This window comes from Silurus meridionalis, chromosome 1 (genome assembly GCF_014805685.1).
Source record: "Silurus meridionalis isolate SWU-2019-XX chromosome 1, ASM1480568v1, whole genome shotgun sequence".
In the NCBI taxonomy this organism is placed as follows: Eukaryota; Metazoa; Chordata; class Actinopteri; order Siluriformes; family Siluridae; genus Silurus; species Silurus meridionalis.
The window spans coordinates 6,223,638-6,246,994 of record NC_060884.1 but is presented as its reverse complement, the minus strand read 5'-3'; the positions used below and the strand labels follow the sequence as shown (position 1 = coordinate 6,246,994).

General features: G+C 38.4%; 1 protein-coding gene across 1 annotated transcript in view; it reads right to left on the bottom strand.

Moving 5' to 3' along the window:
• Positions 1-319: 319 nt before the first annotated feature.
• Positions 320-23,357, bottom strand: part of ube2o (ubiquitin-conjugating enzyme E2O) — a 34,030-nt gene continuing 10,992 nt past the window's right edge. Inside the window, exons 2-20 of the mRNA XM_046857025.1 lie at positions 21,137-21,196; positions 20,754-20,864; positions 20,143-20,240; positions 19,736-19,799; positions 17,030-17,173; positions 16,551-16,660; positions 13,649-13,799; positions 13,341-13,443; positions 9,895-10,234; positions 7,085-7,239; positions 6,544-6,656; positions 6,310-6,432; positions 5,781-5,870; positions 5,263-5,527; positions 4,138-4,590; positions 3,708-3,844; positions 1,940-2,143; positions 1,382-1,439; positions 320-1,172 (exon numbers count right to left, since the gene is read on the bottom strand). Of these exons, the coding sequence (XP_046712981.1) occupies positions 508-1,172; positions 1,382-1,439; positions 1,940-2,143; positions 3,708-3,844; positions 4,138-4,590; positions 5,263-5,527; positions 5,781-5,870; positions 6,310-6,432; positions 6,544-6,656; positions 7,085-7,239; positions 9,895-10,234; positions 13,341-13,443; positions 13,649-13,799; positions 16,551-16,660; positions 17,030-17,173; positions 19,736-19,799; positions 20,143-20,240; positions 20,754-20,864; positions 21,137-21,196 (3,444 nt within the window). The 3' untranslated portion in view covers positions 320-507. The remainder of the gene's footprint in view (positions 1,173-1,381; positions 1,440-1,939; positions 2,144-3,707; positions 3,845-4,137; positions 4,591-5,262; positions 5,528-5,780; positions 5,871-6,309; positions 6,433-6,543; positions 6,657-7,084; positions 7,240-9,894; positions 10,235-13,340; positions 13,444-13,648; positions 13,800-16,550; positions 16,661-17,029; positions 17,174-19,735; positions 19,800-20,142; positions 20,241-20,753; positions 20,865-21,136; positions 21,197-23,357) is intronic.

Genomic DNA, 23,357 nt, shown 5'->3' with positions numbered 1-23,357 from the left:
TGTCAAGCAACACTAATGTTTTTTTTTTTTTTACCCAGCAGTCATTAACAATGAATTTTGTGCAAAAACCTTTGCATGTTTCAGTAGTGTGACATGTCCTCTCCGGCAGTTTTGGTCTCCTGGCTCAGGATTCAAGATGACGCCCGTTCGGTGTTAAATGGTGCATCAGTCCCAGCTCCTAGGCATTACCTCACAAATCACTAAAACTCCACATAGTTCTTCTATCATCCTCCTCTTCCTCCTCCTCAATGCGCTTCAGGTATCGCAATATCTCCCTGAGAGACCAGAGTCGATATGAAAGAGGCGTATTCACAGCAACTATTTATTAGAAATTTATTTAGGAATTATGGGACAAAACGGCTTAATGATTATGGAAACAAAAAAATAATCATCAAACCCGTGCTTGGCTAGCAAAGGGGGCATAGCCTCGCTGGAGGTCAGCGGATTAAAGGGAATGAGTGCGAAGGAAAGAGATAAAGATGAAAGATGTGATGAGTAGATGTGTGATTATTTCTCTTCGGGGATGCCAGCGGCGTTCAATGCAGCACGATACTGAAACAAGACGCCACGCACGCTCTTAACAAAGCCTTTTGAGAGAGGAAAGAGCGGGAAGCCGATGTCCGGGTAGCCGCTACGCTCAGGGAGGAAGCTGCGGTAGCTCCGTCTCCGCTTCTTCGGTCTGACAGCCGGCTGAGACTCCTGTGCCGCTTTGCCGCCCTGCTGTGCTGGCTCTGCCCCTTTAGAGCCGTCCAAATCGGAGCTCAGGTTGTGGTCCTTGGATGCACCGAGACCAGAGTCTTCAAGCTCCTCCTCACCTCTGGACTCAGGTTTGCCTGTAGGACTGCTGTGCACCAGTGCCTCAGGAGCCTCTTCGTCCAGAGGCTCAGCCCGCATGGTGCTGGTGTTTCGAGCGCCACGTTCAGACACGGCCGTGTCCAACTCCAGCCAGGACTCGATTCGGTGCACAAGTCTCCAGCCGCTGGTGCAGAAGTGCTGACGGATTTCCTGCTGAAACACCTCGATCGGCTGTGCCAGAAGCTGCGACATGGACTGCACCATCTTGATGAGGGCCATCTCGTTGTAGCAACGACTGTTTTCATAACCCTCCTGCAGGCCGCGGTCACTGTCAAAGCCTGCCTCGTTGTAGTAAGGCTCATTGACCAAAATCAGGCCTGGAGTGAAACATGGTTTAAACAACTTTAGTAGAAATACATTGATACTGCATTGCTGCTGATATAGTGCAGATCCTGTGCACACGATGTGATGTGAACACAGTTTTCCAACCACTTGTTAGCCCCACTGAACTTACGATGTCTATATATACATGCTGGTTTGTCCTAAACATATTCCAATTACTTGATAAAGCAGAGCAGTAACTGACCTTGAATAGATATAAGCACCTGCAGGAGACTTGACTTGCTCGTCCACCTCTCTGTGCCCTGGGAATACAAAAAAAATCTGCTATAAAATATAAAGATTAAAACAGGATCAGAAGGTAAAGTGCTGCAACAAATTAAGTTTTTGAAGCAAAACACATGGGCTTTTATCATTTCATGGTTACTCTCCTATATTAACTTCCTAGAAATCTTTGAAATTCAGCACCATCTTATTATACTGTTTAATTTTGCCTCTTATCAGTTTTCCCTCTTTTAATCAAGCACCTCAACATGAAAGCATTTACATTCTGCCTTACAAAATAATCTATATTACTTATGAAACTGCTTCACGTTACACGTTGAGGTTGCAGCTACACTGTGTGTTACTGTAATAAATCCCAATACACATTCCTTCCCTCTTGGCTGTTGGTACACACTAGTGCTATGTAGGTGTGCTAAATTGCTCCAGCTAATGAGAGGGTGTTTAAAAACAGCTGTGACACATGACACACATAAAGGAGTAAAAAGCCAGAAAAAAACTGAACGAGTGGCAGGACTTTTACCTTGCCAATCCATGTGCCTAGCAGGCTCACACACACTTTGCCATTGTCGTAAAGGTTTGGGTTGAGGCGTCCGCTGCACTGTGACAGGTAACGGAATAGTGGTGGTACAGCAGGGTAGATATTGGGCAACTGGATGTCAAATAAGAAGAGGCCATCCTCATATGGTGTGCGTGTTGGACCCTTGATTAGAGCTGAAAACAGGTCCTGGAAAAAGAGACACGTGTTTGAAATAGTTTGAAAGCCAGAGGCGATTCCTTGCACAGAAACGGTGAAAGATATAAAATGATTTTGAAATGAAATTAATCTCTATCCTAAAATCCCTTTATTCATCTTGAATGAGTGTTTTATCCCAGACAGGGTTGTGCTTAATCCGGAATCTATTCTGGGAACACTGCATGTGAGACAGGAATATACCCTGGAAGGTAAGCGCACAGGTGCCATACACATATACATTCACACACTGTACAAACATACGCCAATCAGTCATAACATTATGACCACCTGCCTACTATTGTGTTGGTCCCACTTTTGCTGCCAAACCCTGCAATTTACTGTGTATGTGACACCTTTCTATCAGAACCAGCAGTAACTTCTTCAGCAATTTGAGCTACAGGAGCTCATCTGTTGGATCAGACCACAGTCCAACCTTCGCATCAATAAGCCTTGTCCACTCATGACCCTGTCGCCGGTTCACCACTGTTCCTTCCTTGGACCACTTCTGATAGATACTGAGCACTGCAGACCGGGAACATCCCACAAGAGCTGTAGTTTTGGAGATGCTCTGACCCAGTCATCTAGCATCACAATTTGGCCCTTGTCAAACTCCCTCAAAATCCTTACACTTGCCCATTTTTTCCTGCTTCTGACACATTAACTTTGAAGACAAAATGTTCACTTGCTGCCTGATGTATCCCACTGACTAACAGATGCCATGATGGAGAAATAATCACGATACCAATCAGTGATTATAATGTTATGCCAATTATACATTAGTGTATGCACACATTAATTTACTCATAGCTAGGGGTAATTTAGAATCACCACTATACCTAATTGAACACTGGAAGAAAATATGAAGAAAAAGAGAACATATGAAACACTAGCACACACTACTTCAAGCACAAGACACCCAAGTATAAGATTTAGGAGGTGCTACGATTAATATATATCTCAAAGTGCATCGTATATCCTAAAAAGGTTTCTGGATAGATTTAATTCAGCAGATTTCAATTTATCATGTTCTTTAAAGTGGTAATTGTTCATGCTATTGTCAGAAAATCAAGAGTACAACTCCAGACAATGCCCCAGTCATCCCAGAATGTCAGGTTTGTAATGAGGTATCCAAACTATAAATGAAGAAACCTGAGACACGTACACTTGTAATATGCAGGGACTGGCTACCTAAATAAGTAGGGAATTAAATATTTATTTACAAAGCAGTATGCATCCTTTTCTATTTCTCTAGAAATTTCCATAAGAAAAAACTCAGATTTATTATACTACATCCTAAGTAGTATCTACCCTCTGTATCCTAATAGATAACTGCTATTAATTTTGCATTACTAGCCAGGTAGCATAAAGATCTAACCAGATCTAATTTGAGATGATCACACTGAGAAATAGATGCCAGCCTACTTCAAGACAACTCTTTTGACACATTTTAAATGATCATGTAGTTGAAATAAAATTATTTTTCGATTGTTGAAACGATTGAAAATTTGCTATGCAATAATGTTAATGACTGTTTCGCATCATGTTTTGAACTCACCATGCGGTCTTCAAATGTCTTGACCATAATGCCATCAGGCAATGACGTAGCCAGCAAAGCCATCTCCTTTCTGACTGTACTGAAGAACTTCTTAGCTTCAGCCGGCTGGAACTCCATCTTCTTAAATGTGTGGGTGTCTAGAGAAGACAGATAGAAACAAATCATGCACCACCATGTTTTATTAAAATCCCAGAGGCATATTATAGCTTTATTAGCATGTATGAAAGAATCAGATGAAAGAATTTCAGATATGGGCATGTGACTGATGACAGACATGTCACTTAGACACAGTGTTGACCCGGAAGGTAGTCTGCCCTTTTTTTGTTAGAAATTATCTTTTCTTAGAATGAAGATTTTCTGGGTCAGAAAGTAAATCTAAAGCGAAATCTTCTATTGCATGTTGCAAATAATACATTTTTCAAATCCGTACCTGGAGCCCACTCAAGCACAGAGAAAACCTCGCCCTTGGCACTGGTAAACGTGACGCCGGGTTTGCCGCCACTTTGCTGGCACAGGACAGGCGTATCACTGGGCCACCCGGAGCGCACCGGTGTCTGAGGCTCAGCAGGGGCGGATGCCCGTTCCTCGTCCATCTTCTGCTCTTCCGCAATGGCCACATTGTCCAGAGTCTTCTTTAGGTTTTCCTGAAGCTTCTTAATATCATCTAGGAAGCGTTTCTCCTTTGTGGGCTTGGCATCGGCTGGGGTGGCTGTGCCTGTGGCGCCTGTTGGCTCGGCAGTGGGAGAGGTGGGCGAGCCAGTCCACAGCTGATCCACTGTCATGTTCTTTAAGCTCTCCAGGATCTTCAGGGCCTCTTTGAGCTCACGGAAAGCCAATCGTGGTGTCTCCTTACTGGACTTCTCCTCACTTGTTGGTGCTCCACCTACATCATGAAAAGCAAATGAATGAGGATTAGACTTCTCTTGGATTATTACAGCACATAAACGTGATCTTATAAAAATGTATATTTTATTCAGTATAGTCTGGACTAAGCAATTTTGATGCCTGATGAACAACATAACGAGGCTCACACTCATAGTTGTTTCTGCATGCAGAAGTGGTGAAGCCTTATAATGATAAATAGTTATAACATCCAAATATCAGCTGTAAGAATTAGAAACATATTGCCAGCGTTGGAATGCATCAGACCTTACAAGAACTTGTAGAACTGTATCATGATTAAAGTAAGGACATTACCACCAGGGACACAGGAAGGAAGTTTTATATAAGTGAGCTATAATCTCACAGTCACAGGGAGCACCAATCTTTCAGCACCAACCAGTGTGCCAAAAGATATTGTCCTGTGTACATCGGGAGCTGTGCAACTGGTGCTTGACAGGCTTTGAAAAGAAGAATTTCAGGACACATTCCAAAAGTGTTAGGAACGCTGGAAGCTCTATATTGCTGTGCAATATAGAGCGGCGATTGTGTGGTAAGTGTAGCTAAATAAAGTACTTTATTTAGTACAGGCGGTGCCATAAAACTTTAATAAATTACATTTGCTCCTTGACTGACCTCATCATGGCTGTATATAGAGTTTCTTTCCTTCACATACCTGCAGGCAGTTCGGGTGTGGCAGGTTTTCCCTGTGTGTCTGCACCAGCTGTAGCACTAGGTGTCGAAGCTTTGACCTCTGCCAGAGCTTCTGTTTTGGGGGTGGAGTCTTCTCCACCTGTCCCCGCCTCCTCCTCTACCTGGCCATTATCAGTCTCCCAGCTGTCACTCTCATCCTCCCATTCTTCTGAGGAAGCGCCGCTGGTGCTACCCTCGCCCGAATCGTAATACGACTCCTCGATCTCAGACTCAACATTGTATAGATGCTGAAATAATGTACACGGATAGATTAGTCACAGACTATTATTACAGCATATGAATAACAGCAGTTCATTCATTCTTGAAACTGATACTGCCTGAAAGCCATTAAATATCTTGTATTATACAAATGCATAGCTGGATACAATTAAGGCTGGTTAAAAATAGATGAAAAGATTGTATAAATAAAGAACATATTATGAATAAAAGCCAAAGGCTCGTGGCGTAATATGTAACGTGGATAAACGGATAGATAGTTACCTGCGGTAAGACAACAGATTTAGAGTTGTCAGCCCAGACCACCTCCACTTTGCTGCTGACGTCAACTCTGCACACCTGTCCTACAGTCCTCTGTGTTCACACATACACACAGATACAAGTTTAACACAGAAACAAACAGAGTTGTCAATTGGACATGAAAAAAAAAATCATAACATCTGTATTAGACTTTTATGGTGCTGCTTTTTTTCAAATCAACAAGAACACATACAATAGATCAACACCAAAATATTAGAATGGTTCCATATTATTTACCAACCCCTTCAGAATAATAAAGCTGACCAGACAGAAATATGGTTCTGTAGACTCAAGAGAGTCAGAAAAGCCACTCGGTTAAAAACAAGTTCACTTGCACAGCAAATAGTGACATATAAAGGGAGATTTAACTGACACGAATTTGGCACTGTACAGTGTACAGCACTGTGCATGCTGTACACTTGACCCCCAACTTGAATTTAACCCACAGCACTATTATTAAGCCTAAAGTATTAAAACATGAAAGATACTTTACTTCATCACTGAATTCATCTGAGCCGGAGTTGCCTATCCGTATGACGATGTCTGTGGTGTGAAAGTGGAAGTCAGGGTGATCTGATATATCGTAAACACTGACATCTTCCTCTTCACCAATCACCTGGGCAATACAAAAAAAACCAAACCTGAATATAGCTCACTGTCTATCGCTTTAAAAAACAAAAAGTGAGGGATGAGGGGGAAAGATGCGAGGGGAAAACAATGCTCTCACCTCCACATCATCTCCTGCAGCGTTCAGTTTGATCCACTTCACCACACATGTCCTGGCCTTGTGGTCTCCTCTCTGAATCACACCATACACACTCGGGTCTTGCAGCGCTTGGCCTTCAAAAATCAAACATTTGATACCAAATGAACTTTCTCACAAATCATTTAGGGTGGATTTTCTGTTTATTTAAAAATTACAGACACTTCCGCAAATCTTTGAGACATTAATGAGAAGCAGTATAAGACATGTAAATAGAAAAAAATGCATTGAGTCTTTATTAACTATATTAGCCCTGTACAAAAAAGTAAAAAGCAAAAAAAAAAAATTAAATGACCGCAAATCTTGATTTTTTTGTACAAAATTAGTCAGGTATCATTTTTCACTTTATTTTTATTTTTTTAATAAATGAACTAGCAAAAATATGACCACGAGTACATATTTCATTTAAGCAGGAAAAACACAAATTATGAGCAAGTTTGAACTTTTCTGGACAAAAAGTTGTTTAAATAGAGGTATGCCCTAAATGAACAAGTGTAGCACTCACTGCGTTTGTCCACCACATAGTCTCCAGGGCAGAACTCGTGGTTGTCCAGGTGCTGGATTGGGATGAGGTCGTTCGAACGGATTCCCGTCTCTAGTCGACCGTCCTTCCACATGACATCAGCTGAGGTAACCGTGGAAACGACCTCCACAGCCACTCTACACGAGCACGCACACATACACATGAGCAAGCTTATTAAATTCTAACAACTTCAACACTTCTGTTTATACAAGGACAGCTGATTCTATACATCACCACACACACTAACTGCTATTTTAAGCTCAGCTGTGCCAACAGTTTCTCTCCTCTGAGAAACAGAAACAGGATGAAATTTGGGACAGTGGAAAATGGGAGCTCTGGCCCAGCTGAGGCTTTTTTTGGTCTCTTTCTATTTTAAGTGATCTTTTTAAATCTTTGTTCGCACATTAGAAACCAAGTTTCAACAGGTAGTGAGTGTGTAAAGACACTTACTGACATTTCGAACAAGGCCAGAGACATTGTGAGACACTGAGAACACAAAAAAACGGTCAATAAACAAGTCTGTGTGTGGCACAGGGTGTTAAATATCCCCTACTGCAGCTGATAAAGAGATGCTGCACTGGCTAGAGAGCTCAGAGAGACTCTCTCAGATCAAGCATTTCACCCAGTGTACCTATATTGTATATCCAAGTAAGACACTTTCAAATCTCAAATCTTCCATATTTCCCACATGTGGTAGAGGGGAAAAGTGTCAGGAATGCTGCAACGTCGTAATTAGATGTTAGTTCTGACAGTTCCTCATACTCGGCTACATCACACAAGTCCACAACTGGTTTTAACCAGAGTTTCGGGCTAATATCTTTTCACCATAACACCAAACTTTCTTGGTTTTATTTGCCAAAATACAAACAAACTGCAGATTATGCAAAAACCACTAGGACACTGACCAGTCACTGACTAAGTTACTACTAAATACCTCTTGCAGGACTGCACTTTAATGACTTTCTACTTAAGAATAAAACTAAAAACCACCAACTTGCACAGCGTTTGTTTCCTGTAGAATCCCAGTGCAAATTAAAATTTCTTGTCTCAAACAGAAACCCTATTATTGCATTCATTGTATTCATATATTTTCAGAATACTGTGTATAATCTGTTTGCTGCATTCACATTTATTTATATTACTACTCAAAAAATTGCTGAATATATTAATTTTTCTATATCTTTTTCTCCAGCTTCAGGTATCTAATGCATTACTCTTTGACAAGACTATCGTAATTTTGTTAACCATGTCTACCATTGCCATGGAAGGAGAGCAAAAGTAAAAATGTTCAGTAGAGTACTTTATTTCTTGGGCTTTAAAAATATAAAAATAATACTTGTATTATAAGTGAAGACAAATCATAACTCGGGTGCTCGGGACATGCAGATTTCATATCAGAGTTATCAGTTTTTCGTTCCAGTTGCCTGGGGGAAAAGCAGGTTCATAAAGCTGTCACAAGCATTTTTTCTTTACTTCACAACAGAAGAAAGGGGAAAAACTCAACCCTATTGGTTTTTCACAACAGAAATTTTTAATTTGCTATATATTTTTTTTTTTAAAGTAACACACAATTCTTCATAGATTTCTCTGTGTTAAATGCACCACTGTCTTTGTACATAAACCAAAGTCATGGTCTGTCTGTTCCTAGGAATGCTAATTAGCTTGTGTGGACACTAGGAATGAAGAGAAGAGTTTCTTGTGAAGGGATCGTAAAACTTTGACTTGTTAGCACAACTTGCACTCACTTCATTGAAAATGAAGAAGGCTGACTTCAAATTGTGTCCTTATTTACATTGAGAAAATATAAATAGCTAAAAGGTCAGAGATTTTGCCTCAGAGTCAAGGGCATAAACATGATGCTTCATTACCAGAGACATGATTGTCTAAACACCCTTATTCTTATTCAAGTACATAATTAGCTCTTCATATTTTTGCATTACATCATTGCTGATGATTAGACTAGCTCTTTGGGTCAGAAGAATAACATCAGACACTTGAAGCTTTAAATTCTCCCATTAGGTAGGTAATGAAGATCGGGGGGCGTTCATGCAAAAAAATAAATAAATAAATAACAATAATTGCTAGTTTTTTTAACCACTTATTTCCATGGTCGCATCAATTATTATATCGTGTCATGGTCAATGAGCCTAGTCGGGAGTGTGCACCTATTTAGTGACAGTAGCTGAAGCAGAGAGGAGCTGTTCAAAGCTGAAACTAATCAGTGGGGGAAACGTGGTTCACCCAAGGCATCTTTCAAGCTACAAATGCCATTGGCCGTTGGTGGAACATACAGTTCAGCATCAGTTCAACAGCAAGCAGAACACTTTGAGAGGAATAAACGATGGAAGAAACTACTGATTCTAACTTGCCACAACACCTGTGGCCTTATTTACGTGATTTTTTTGAAGTCGTGAAAAAGAAGGTTTTGGGCTCATGATAATTTATTAGATATCAATCAGTTGTTTAACTCAATAATATAATTGTATTAGTAGATTGGTGTTCTGAAAGTAACAAATACATTTGTACTATTGCTCAAGTGAAAGTTTAAAGGGAGCACTTTTACCTACTGTATCTTTACTTTTACTCAAGTACATGCTTTATGTACTTCGTCCACCACTGCATCACACAGAACTGAGACACAAGTGAATTCAGAGATAAATAGCTCACTTGAATGAGTGTATTCAGGATGTTGGATTTTGAACTGGTCACAATTTACACCACATTACACCTAATAATATTGTTATTTCATACAACATATCCGGTTTGTCTCAGTTCAGAAGGATTGTACTCACCTGTCTCCAGGTTTGAACTCTCTGGAGAACTTGGTCTTCTTTTTCTTGTGTTTCCTTTTCAGGTTGCGGATTGACAGAGGAATGCTCTTCTTTCTGCTCTGGCCGCTGTGCAGTGAGGCTGTAGAGCTGGCTGAGGACGTAATGGAACTTGTGTCATCTGTGTCCTCTGCGGCGTCCTCGTCCGACTCCAGCTCCCCGAGAAGTGGCCACTGTGCCTGGGGTACGGTGGGCTCTTGGTCTCTTGCTTTCTCATCAGCCTCATTTGGGACAAGGCCATTATTGGAGCGTTTTGGCACAGAATTTTCTTCCGTATGGTCATGAGGTGCCTCAGATTGTTGTGCTGTTGAAAATATGTAAACCAGATTAGTTCATACCTACATCATAACAGACTTTAATTGAAATGCAAGGTTTAACTTGTTTATATAATTCAATTTCTAAAACTTACAAATTAATTCAGAAACATATTTTCACCTAAAAAACTTGACAAACCATTTCATCTTCAATCTTTTTGCCACACAGACATGCTAAGACCGTTTGAGTGGAGCAATCCCAAAGTGTTTCACTGAGAAACCTGATTTTAGCTTTTTGACCTCTTTTTTGTCACTTTTAATAGACAAGTAGGTTCTATAGTAAAAAACCAAAGCAATAATCTAAAACTGGACATTCTGAACAATTCAACAAAGCAGAGTATGATTTTATTTGCATGTAGATAATACAGCATCAGAGCAAAATTAAAAAAGAAAATTAATTTTTACACACACACACACACACATATATATATATATATATATATATATATGTGTGTGTGTATATATACACACACACACACACATATATATATATACAGGGAGTGCAGAATTATTAGGCAAGTTGTATTTTTGAGGATTAATTTTATTTGAGGATTTAATTTGAACAACAACCATGTTCTCAATGAACACAAAAAACTCATTAATATCAAAGCTGAATATTTTTGGAAGTAGTTTTTAGTTTTAGCTATTTTAGGGGGATATCTGTGTGTGCAGGTGACTATTACTGTGCATAATTATTAGGCAACTTAACAAAAAACAAATTTATACCCATTTCAATTATTTATTTTTACCAGTGAAACCAATATAACATCTCAACATTCACAAATATACATTTCTGACATTCAAAACCAAACAAAAACAAATCAGTGACCAATATAGCCACCTTTCTTTGCAAGGACACTCAAAAGCCTGCCATCCATGGATTCTGTCAGTGTTTTGATCTGTTCACCATCAACATTGCGTGCAGCAGCAACCACAGCCTCCCAGACACTGTTCAGAGAGGTGTACTGTTTTCCTCCTTGTAAATCGCACATTTGATGATGGACCACAGGTTCTCAATGGGGTTCAGATCAGGTGAACAAGGAGGCCATATCATTAGATTTTCTTCTTTTATACCCTTTCTTGCCAGCCACGCTGTGGAGTACTTGGACGGTGTGATGGAGCATTGTCCTGCATGAAAATCATGTTTTTCTTGAAGGATGCAGACTTCTTCCTGTACCACTGCTTGAAGAAGGTGTCTTCCAGAAACTGGCAGTAGGACTGGGAGTTCAGCTTGACTCCATCCTCAACCCGAAAAGGCCCCACAAGCTCATCTTTGATGATACCAGCCCAAACCAGTACTCCACCTCCACCTTGCTGGCGTCTGAGTCGGACTGGAGCTCTCTGCCCTTTACCAATCCAGCCACGGGCCCATCCATCTGGCCCATCAAGACTCACTCTCATTTCATCAGTCCATAAAACCTTAGAAAAATCAGTCTTGAGATATTTCTTGGCCCAGTCTTGACGTTTCAGCTTGTGTGTCTTGTTCAGTGGTGGTCGACTTTCTGCCTTTCTTACCTTGGCCATGTCTCTGAGTATTGCACACCTTGTGCTTTTGGGCACTCAGTGATGTTGCAGCTCTGAAATATGGCCAAACTGGTGGCAAGTGGCATCTTGGCAGCTGCACGCTTGACTTTTCTCAGTTCACGGGCAGTTATTTTGCGCCTTGGTTTTCCACACGCTTCTTGCGACCCTGTTGACTATTTTGAATGAAACGCTTGATTGTTCGATGATCACGCTTCAGAAGCTTGGCTATTTTAAGACTGCTGCATCCCTCTGCAATATATCTCACTATTTTTGACTTTTCTGAGCCTGTCAAGTCCTTCTTTTGACCCATTTTGCCAAAGGAAAGGAAGTTGCCTAATAATTATGCACACCTGATATAGGGTGTTGATGTCATTAGACCACACCCTTCTCATTACAGAGATGCACATCACCTAATATGCTTAATTGGTAGTAGGCTTTCCAGCCTATACAGCTTGGAGTAAGACAACATGCATAACGAGGATGATGTGGTCAAAATACTCATTTGCCTAATAATTCTGCACTCCTGTATATATATATATATATATATATATATATATATATATATATATATATATATACACACACACATACATATACACACACACACACACACACACACACACATTATATTATATATACACACACAGATATATTTAAAACTATATATTTTTATAATTATAGTAGGAACAATCACAAAACAAGCAGGAAAAAAAAGGGAAAAAAAGGAGTTTCATATTTGAAGCTATGAATCATGGTGGACACTGCAGGGCTTAGTTTGGTGACTCATGCGGTGAACTCCATTGCCAATTTGATCTGCCCTCATTAGTTTCTGAACATAAACATCCACCCCTGAAGGACTTTACCAGACAATAAATCAAAGTTTTCTCTGCAAATGTGATCTTAGCCGGCAGGAGGAAAAAACTGACATGGGAATAATGTCTCTGCTCACATCGATCAGTCATTTACATGCATGGTTTTGGCAGACTCTTTTGTCCAAAACAACTACTAAGCAAAGTAGAACAGTCAAATCCCCCTGTGGTGTAGGATTTAAAATCTCAGGTCAATCAAAACCTTACCAATGCCTATATAAATATATAAGGAACAAAAGACAATGAAGAAACTCCAATGGAGTCTAGGATCAAGAGAATTTATGCTTCATCATGTAACATGACAAGCAAGGTATTAAAGCACTACTTAAAGAAGCTATTGTGTACCCCCTGCTACACCGCTGCAATTTTCCTTTAGGGGATCCACGTGATCACAGTGACAGTGAATTCGCAAGTTTATTACCAATCACTCACGGGTAGATGTCTGACTCACGGATAAATGTAAAGACCTCGCACAGGAAAGGATTCAATATAGGATGAGCAATATAGCATCATAAATGTTCTAAACCAGAAGGATGCAAGGTTAAAATCTGCCACAGAGCCACTGTTGGGTTCAATTAACTGAATGACACAGAAACTCAGCTGAAGCTGCAACTCATAAGTGCATGCCTGACACGCCTGGCAATTTCATCTGCCTGCTCTTCACATGGATAACAAAGGCAGAAAAATAAACCTGCAAAGTCACCTTCAGCTTCGTCCGTTTTCCCAGCCGTCTGCACACTGTTGGACTGCGATTCTGTGCTCTCCGTCGCCTTCTTTCCTGGCTGCTTTTTAAACATTCGTTTGACCTGCAAAAACAAAAATGGAGACATCACTAACTCCAAAAAAAATTAATTAATTAAAAAAAAAAAAAAAAAAAAAGGGTGTAAATCAAACTTTAGTCGCACCCTCACAGGAAGGTGAAGGCATCTGATTAGACTCTGTTGCCGGGTAGTTTTTCTGTTTCAGTTAGAGAGTTTGTAGCAAAAGTTAGGATATGTGAATCCACCTCACCTTTCGGATGACTGGGTCCTCAGGTAAAACCGGTGCCCCCTCAGGGCCCTCGCAGGTGATTCGTGTTGCGTCTCCTTTAGCGGGAAAGACATAGAGAGCTCTCTCGCCCAGCTGCCGCTGTGTGTGGTCAAAGTATCCCAGACGCTTCACTCTGAATGGATCAGACAACGTACCAATCATCAGACAACCTTATATACCTAACATACAATCTATTGTTAAAAGAATTACTTTAAAATAACTTATAACTTTGTCTTAAATATTGATAGATAAACTGATCGAAAAGAAATAGTGTTGCCATCTCTTTCAAAGCGTTGCCTTCTTTGTGATTGTCCTTAAAAAAATAAATAAAAAAATAAAGTTCTTCTGGCACCTTACATAGATAGACTATATTTCACCAACACATGCTTCCTATTTAAGTAGTTTTTGGAGTTATGTTGACTTACGGATGAATAAAAGTTTAACATGACAGCTGGGTCATTCTGGCTGAGTACAATGTCATACTGGAACAATGTCATGTTTTTGGAATACAATGCAAATGAATGTAGCCCAAAGTATAGTTTAATAGTTAACTGCATGAGACAGAAAGACAAAAAAGTAGTCAAATGTTTGCTTGCTTTGAAGGTCACTGGGAGACGATTAGAGACAGCGATAAAGGCCATAAAATCATATGCACAGTCATCATTCTTCTAGCTTTCGATTTATTACTTTTACTGAAATTAGTAATATACCTACTGGGTTTCCCAAAAGTAAGACATAGTTGTTGCAACACATGATGATGTATTTAATTATACAATATTAATATTCATATAATAATAGCAATATATTAGTAATAATGTAATTTAATATTAATATAATGCTTGTTTATGTTTCCTGGTTCATACAGTGGCCATTACAAATGTATACATGTCTGTTCATACACCTAAGCTTTTAGGCTTGTTTGTCATGTTATAGATTTTCAAAAGAAGCACATTAGTGTTATTGCATTGCTGTTAATTGTGCTTTAACTCATACAGCAATATGTAACCACATTTTGTTTGTATAGCACTTAACAATTGACATTGTTACAAAGCAGCTTAATAGAAATACACAGGTTATAAATGCATTTAATATTCATACATTATTAAATCTGTCACTATAGTCTTTTTATTAGCAACACAATAGATTTACATCAAGAAGTACCACGTGGTATCAGACATTGCTATTTTAGTACAAAACAATTGTATATAATGTCTTTAGATGTGGTAGAATTACATTTTCCCCTCACATGGACTAGGAGGCTATAACAACAGCAAAGGACTGAATGTGTGGATCTTCAAATTGCATGTAAGAATCTTATGAACAGGTGTCCACAAACTTTTGCCCACATGGTGTATATTGGTATGGAATTTGGAATGTGCTTATATCAGCCCGATTTATCCAATGCATGCAAATGCATTGCAAAACCCTGGAATGTTAAGTATGTTACATAATAAAGCATTTAAAAATTTTAGGTCATTCCCATTATTACATGGAAATACTTCTGAAATTGACAGTGTATTCAACTCAGAGTTTACTGCAGGGGGGAAATCTTGAATAGCTATAAGCCATGCAAGAAAAGATGATCATGTATTACTGCACTGCTGCAGGGAGAATTTTCCAGCAGAATATCAGAGACTGACTGTAACCAACACCACTGACAGCACTGCAGTGCACAATGTTCATTTAAAGGAAAAAAAAATGAAACAACGATGACAACAGCTGAGGATATGCACAGCAACTACATCTTAAATATACATTATTTGTTTAGCTAATTCCCACTGTAGACCAATAGACAATATATTTGGGTTAAATCATACATCATTTTATATAAATTTTAAAAACAAATGTAAACATTCTGGTATATAAAGAAGCACAAGAACATATTTATTCTAAAATTCAACCCAATTATGAGTAAGATAAAAAAAGATATAGATTAGATAGATTAGATAGAATAGGTTAAATAGAATAGATAGATAATCTATACCAAAGCAGATTAAGAGGAGGATAGAGGCAGACAGTAAAAAGGGATATCAGAGCAAGACAAAGAAACAGATAAAGGGGCAGACAGAGAGGGGGCTGGAGAAGAAAAAGAAACAAACGGACAGAAGTTAAAAAAATATTTTGCCAGGTAGGTAGGTAGGTAAGTAACAAAGATCGGTAAACAGATAGCCAGACAGACAGACAGACAGACAGACAGACTGACTGACTGACTGACTGACTGAAATAGAAAGGAAGCTAAAAACTGATAAAACATACAAGACATCCAATTTAAAGTCAGGTGCATACAAAGACAGATAAAGAGGAGGATATCAGAACAGGACACAGAAACAGGTAAAGAGGCAGACAGATAGAGAGATATAAAAGAGAGAGATGGGAAAGACAGCCAGAAGAAAAAAAGAGACAAGCTTCTGCAAGCTTTGTCTGTTTAATCTGCATAATATGTTCATATTTAGTTATATCCCTAAGAAATAGACAGGTACACAGACAGAAAGATAAACAGATACATAGAGTCAAATACATTGAAAGGGAGCTAAAGACAGGCAGACCGAAACATACAGACAGCCAATTAAGAGGCAGAAATGGGAAAAAAGGAGAATGGATATCAAAGCTAGACACAGAAACAGATAAAGAAGCACGCAGATAGAGAGATACACCAAAAAGGGTACAGGAAGGAAAAAAAAAAAAAAAAAAACACAGACAGCCAGGGGTGGGGGGGTAGGGGGTCAAGACAGAAATAGACACAAGCGTCTGCAAGCTTTATCTGTTTAATCTGAATAATGTGTTCATAGTTACATCCCTGATAGAAAATATTCCATTGTGATTTCTATCTCTGCTGGACATCATTTAGTAGATTGGTTATATTCTGATGTAAAGGTGTACATACCTGCAAAGGTTTTCCTGTGTGATGGTTGATTGAGGAGGGAAGACGCTGTCCGAGCCTTGAGGTGAGTAGCTCTTCGTGATCCACGTCACTTTGAGCTCGACAACCTGCACCTAGTTAAAACAAACCGGAACGACGGATGAATGTTGCCTGCTTTAAAGTCCAGAAATCTGTGATTATAGTGGATTTAACACCTTAAAACTGAAATATATTTCTTTGAGAAAGTGTATAATTGTTTATTATTATATTTATAATCTTGAGTACTGAGAAAGAAGAGTTGGTTTAACAAACATGGCTCCAAAAAGCTGTATAATATGTTACAGATAATACTGGTGAATAAGGAATTTGTTTATGTGCATTTTAAGATCAAAACAACAATTGTGTCGATAAAAAGGCCCCTGGCACGTTCTTTTGTAATCAAACGTGATTTCTATCCACCTCAGCACTGTGTGAAGCTGAGCAGGTGTTCAGACATGATTTACCTCCTCCACCACCACTCTGAATTTGCTCTTCTTGCTGAGGACAGGCTTCACGCCGTACAGCCACTGCACGTTTGAGAAGACCTTAGCCGGCCCGATGAGGACCTGACCTGGGTAAAAGCCGTACACCTCGTCAAAGAACAGCCCCTGGAACAAGATAATAGAGTGTTCACAGCAAACAATTATCTTAATCCTAATGCAATAACAATGTTAATCATTTTCTGTGGAGGACAAACCAGGTGGTAACTACAGTAAAGGTGAAATAGAGCAAACTGTGGATGTTTCTGATCACAATAAATAAAAAGGAAAAAAACCTGACAAATGGTGCCTTGAAATTACATTCTGTTCACTATTTTACTTCCAAATCAATTACAGTAAAGTGACTTTTTCTTGGGAAATATTTTAGTGAAAAGTAAAACACAAACATTTGGTCAAAACCACCCTTTGCTGTATTAATAGCTTTTAGTGTCATAGATTCACAGTAGTATTGAGCTCAACACTGCACCACTCAAGGGCTTGTGCTCATTGTCCTGCTGGAAGGTGAATTTTCTCTTGACCGTTTTTTAGTTGACTGAAGCAGGTTCTTTTTCAGCATTTTACTATATTTTGCTCTATCATTCTGCTTTCAATTACCAATATGCCCACTCCCTTCTGTTAAACAGCATCCCCACAGCATAATGCTGCCACCACCACACTGTAGGCATGGTGCATCTTGAGGCATGGGATTTGTTAGGTTTGTGCCACACATACAGCATTAAGTTGTGGCCAAAAAGCTCTATCTTGGTCTCATCTGACCACAAAACCTTCTCCCCCATTGCAGCTAGGTCACTCACATGTCAAATACCATGATTTTCCAAAGTATTTTTTATTTTATTTTAAGAAACTTATTTTTCTTGCCGCTTACCACGCTGGCCAGCTTTATGCAGTACTTTTAAAATGTCTGACTGGTACACCATTACACTACTCCCAGACACTCTGTAGCTCCTTCAAAGTAATTGTTAGCCACTCTACTGCATCTTTCACAAGTTTCATTCTTCTTAGTGCACGGAAGAGTTTTAAGGAATGCCTGTGTGGTGTGGTGCAGCCTGCATTTCCTGATTATTGATCCAACCTTGCTCACTGGGATATCTAAACATTTGAATATAATGTTATACTATTTCCCTTATTTATTACTTTATTTCTAATATGCACCATTCAATGCACCACTTGCAATTCAGTAATATGAGACAATTGGTTAGGGGTCTGAATACTTTTGCAAGACATTGTGTTTACTGCTTGAAAATACAATGTTTAGTAAAATGGAGGGTTATTAACTAAACATTTTTAACCAGCACAGAAGGATGGAAGCTGCTTGGGGAATAACAGCATACTGTTGTTCAGCAGGGGTTGTCAACCGGAAGGATGCAGGAAACATTTTAGTGACAGAAATCATATTTCAAAAACGTATTCAGAGACTCAACAAATGAACTGTGGGAAATTTTGGAACAGATGTGGCTCTGTTATGGCTTTCCTCAACTTCTTACACATTAAATTCCTCACAACAGACCGGAGATGTTAAAAGCTTCCATAAATTAGTTGCTTTCCTATTACCGCAAATACACTGTACTGGGTTTGATATGGTGCTCTGACGTGCTACTATTTGACTGTTATTTGGTAATGCTTACACTCGATACTGATGGCTATGCTGCCACATGAAAAAACAGAAGGCATGAAAATGATAGAAATACAGATGTACAATTAATAAAAGCAAGACTTTGATTTAACCATCATTTATACCAGAAAACTATAAACAGCTAAATAAGTTGTTCTGTGTTTTACAGATTAAAACTAAATATCAGGGGTGTAACGATTCATGGTTCGGCACAATTTTGGTACGGTTAGGGGGAGGAATGTAAAACATAAAATTGCTTATAATTTTTTATTAATGCAGTTTAATGTTATTAATATTTGTGATCAACATTAGAACAGATTACATTTTTAAAACAATTTTACATAAAATGTCTGCACGGTTAAATAACAAAATTATATTTCATAAAAATAGAATAAATCTAAGTAATGCAAATGCACTTTTTTATTATAGTGATTAAATTGAGTAATCAAATTGCCACAAATAAAATTAAATAAATGGGAATCATTTAATTAAATAGTTTACATTTGGGTAATACAGCTGTGTGTGGGTGTGTTTTACATTTAAGTTTTTTTTTTCTAAAGAGATGATCTACTTAACTGTTCTACTTATTTCAGCATACTTTAACAAATGTCTTAATTCCTTCCATCCTTCATTTATTCACTTCCTTGATATGCGAAATGATCAGGATGTTCTACTTTTAAGATAAATTCTTAAAGCTGGACATTAAACGCCAAAGAACCAATAGCACTAGCGTCTTGATCTGTTTTCTTTTTTTTTTTTTGCCTCATGGCTAGAGTCAAATTTCAAGCATTTGAGCCAAAATAATTCCAGTTTTTACTTTCTTGGCATTATGGGGTATGAAATGCATATTTTGAATAGTTTCTAAATGTATTGTAGGTTACTTATTTTGGCATGAACGAGCACCCAAAATAAACAATTATATATATATATATATATATATATATATATATATATATATATATATATATATATATATATATATATATATATATATATATATATATAAAAAAAAAACAAAAAAAAAAACACCAATGATACTCAGCCAGATGAAATCTTACCGAATCGCTGACATGTGGGTAAACATCATAGAGTTTGGCTCCATCTTCTTCACTCATTGAACATCTGCACAAAAATGATGAAGCAGTTTTTCTAACGATCACACAGAAAGCCACAGCTCACTCTTACACCAGCTCTAATAAAAGCTGAAAACACCTGCTAAAGTTCCACTAATTAAAGCTACACTAGGCAATAACAGTTCTTTACCTACAGCAGACACAATGAGGACTGGTAACATGCAGAGATGACTATCGTGATTGGAAAGAGACCTGCTATAATGGCATCATCAAGAACAAATTAGTCAGGAAGCATTAACATAAAGTCTTTGTTTCCAGTCACTGTAGTCGTTCCTACACCCGTCTATGTTTAAAACCTATAATGACCCTGGAAAAACAATGAAGTAGAATACCGTGCGCCATTGGACAGCTTTAGGATGATGCGATTGCTCAGGTCATACACCTTCCCCAGCCAGAAGTCATACACAACGTAATCACTATACATAAAACACTACAGGACAGATCGGAAAAAAAGAAAGAAAGAACAACAATGATTAATAATTACCATATCACTACAAAGACGGGGAACATTTTTCATAAAAGCAAACCAAAATATGAAGTAAAATTACAGATAGAAATGATGATTCTGGTGAATGTTGTTGAACACATTCTATATATAACAACTAAAAGCTAAAAAAAAAAAAGAGAAAACTATGTGTAATCTGTATAAGAAACTCTTAAACAGGCTGTGCGGAAAAGCGTCTCAAAATGCGTATGTTAAACTTTTAGGGAGAGGTGATGATACCAAATCAGATTTCAGATTCAAGGTATGAATGAGGTTACAGTGGGCACAGGCCCCTTTTAAGAGAAATCAAGCAAATTCCCTCTTTCAAACTCTTCCATTACTACTGCTCACTAGATGTTTTTTGTTTTCCTCACCATTTTGTTTTTAATAAAGTATATAGTGACTAGAACTTTTTTTTTTTTCAGAAATATCGAGCCACTGAAGGTATATAAAACTTACCCAGATGTGTTGCAGGTCTCGACTGTTTACAGGATATAAACAACAGTTTGTCCCCACCAGCTTCACTGCACACTCTGTGTTAATGTTGGTCACTATACCACACTGCTTATCCTGCAGGAGCCAAAAGCCACATGGTCACTCACAGCCTTGTCACACCAGTTTCCATCACACGCTTTAATCTCTAATAGCCGACTGATATTAGTTCCAAACAATTTTATCTGTTCGGTGGTGCGGATTAAATCAGGTCTATTAACATTTGACAACTGAGAACAGTTTGATTAAAAATCGTGAAGTGTGAGGCCGGACCCGATACAGGCCCAGGGGGGGGACGGGGACCGCGCACTTTGTAATTAACAAACCGAGGTGATAAGTGGGCGACTCACGTTTGAATTCATTCGGCGCACAAAGTCTCGAGGCACAATGGATCGATCTTCAAGTTTCAGCTGTGAAATAGAAAGAGAGAGAAAGCTGAGTTAGTTCTAATTGCAGCAGGCGATCTCTTGTTCCCTTCAGCAATGGCAGGCTTTTTAAGTGAACTTCAAGGTATTAACTGGCAGTGGAGCACTAGAACCCCATTTACTGCTCCGTACGTCAGGATCCAAAAACATCTTAGTCTACAAACATATGTTTTTACAGCATCAGTTAGTAAAAACAATCAGAATTTGACACACAGAAGACTTAGCCATTGGAAAACAGAGAGGACAAGGGATATTACTTTTGGAAACAGAGTAAAATAATTAGTGATGAAAAGATGCAAATTCTATACAGATATTAAAAGTGCTTTCTGAACATCCCATTCCGCATTTAGTCCCCATTTGCCGTTATAATAACCTCCACTCATCTAGAAAATATTCAACTAGATTTTGGAGCATGCTTGTAGAACTATGTGCTCATTCAGCCACAGGAGCATTAGTAAAGTCAGGCACTGATGTAGGATGAGAAGTCCTGGGGTGCGGTCGGTGTTTCAATTCAACCCAAAGGTGTTTACTTGGGTTGAGGTCAGAGATCTATCTAAACTTAAGATCTTCCACTCTAATCCATGTAAGCCATCTCTTCATGGAGGTGGCTTTGTGCACAGAGGGATTGTAATGCAGGTTTGGGTCTCCTAGTTTAAGAAAAAGATCAATTTAACCTTACTGCATCCAAAGACATCTTGTACAATTGTGTACCTTCAGCACTATGGTAACAGTTTGTGGAAGAACCATAAAAAGGCTGGAAAAGTCAGGTGTTCAGGAACATTTGTCCACAGAGTGCTTTCTCAACAAAAATAAATAAAGCCATAGAAAATGAGTAATTACCATCTTCAGCAGGTATATTGAGGACTGATTAATGAAGGTGTCATCCTATTTGCATGGAGCACATTCAAACCATGGGATTCATTTATTCATACAGGATATGAACTAATTTATATGTGGGCGCATTTACACAAGAAATGTGGTGTTCCTGAAAATCCAGAGCTCCTGACTCAGTGTAAATTTACATACAAGGTGGCTTACTAAAGTGACCTTTATTAAATTAGCTTTAAATTGTAAAATTGGCCAGGAGTCTATAATGTACCCTTACTGTGTGTGAATTAGATAGTCAAGTTTAAATAGTTTTTTTATTTTATTCCATTCCAAATTTAATAATAATAAAAAAAAATAAGTCACTTGATAGTTTCCTGTTACCTGTATTCTGGTTTATCAGCTTCAGCAGCTATCTTTATATTTTTATATTATATTTTTGACAAAAAAAATTTAATCTTTTGCTAAGTTCTATCTTCAAAAACAAGTCTTTTATAGTCAGTCCTAATAAAGAATGACGTTTAATTGCATTATAATTAGGAAAGTCCAATTATTTTGCAGTAGATGTAGTTTTAGGTTGTTCGATGTTTCTTTCTTCCTTTTAAAAACATCCATGGGTCAGTCTAGTTCATTTCAAATAATTTTTTCCTATTCTGTTGCCATTTATCTAATGGATAATTGTTGATTTCTGGCTTCAGAAGGCCGGTTTGGATTGTTTAAAATTAAGACAGAAACCCAAACCAATTATTTCAATTATTTTATTATTTCAAGCAAACTGATCAATTTGAGACTGTTGTAGCTGATGCTCTGCAGTGGCTGAGCTGCTTTACTGGATATTTTAGCAAACACTTTGTTTAGAAAGTGTTCTTTCATATTTAGTCATCCTTTCCATCATTTTCAGCTCTCCATAAGCTTTGCCTTTTACAGTATCTCACAAAAGTGAGTACACCCGTCATATTTCAGCAACGATTTTATTATATGTTCTTAAGGGACAATATTATAGAAATGAAATTTAGATATGTTTTTGAGTAGTCAATGTGCAGCTTGTATAGCAGTACATATTTACCTCCTCTAAAAATAACACAACATACAGCAATTATTGTCTAAATAACTGCCAACAAAAGTGAGTGTCAAAACATGTCAAAACTGTGTCCAAAGTGTCAATATTTTGTGTGAGCACCATTGTTATCTAGCACTGCCTTAATCCTTCTGGGCATGGAATTCACCAGAGCTGCACAGGTTGTTGCTGGGATCCTCTTTCACTCCTCTATAAAGACATCATGGAGCTGCTCGATGTTACACAAATGATGCTTCTCCATCT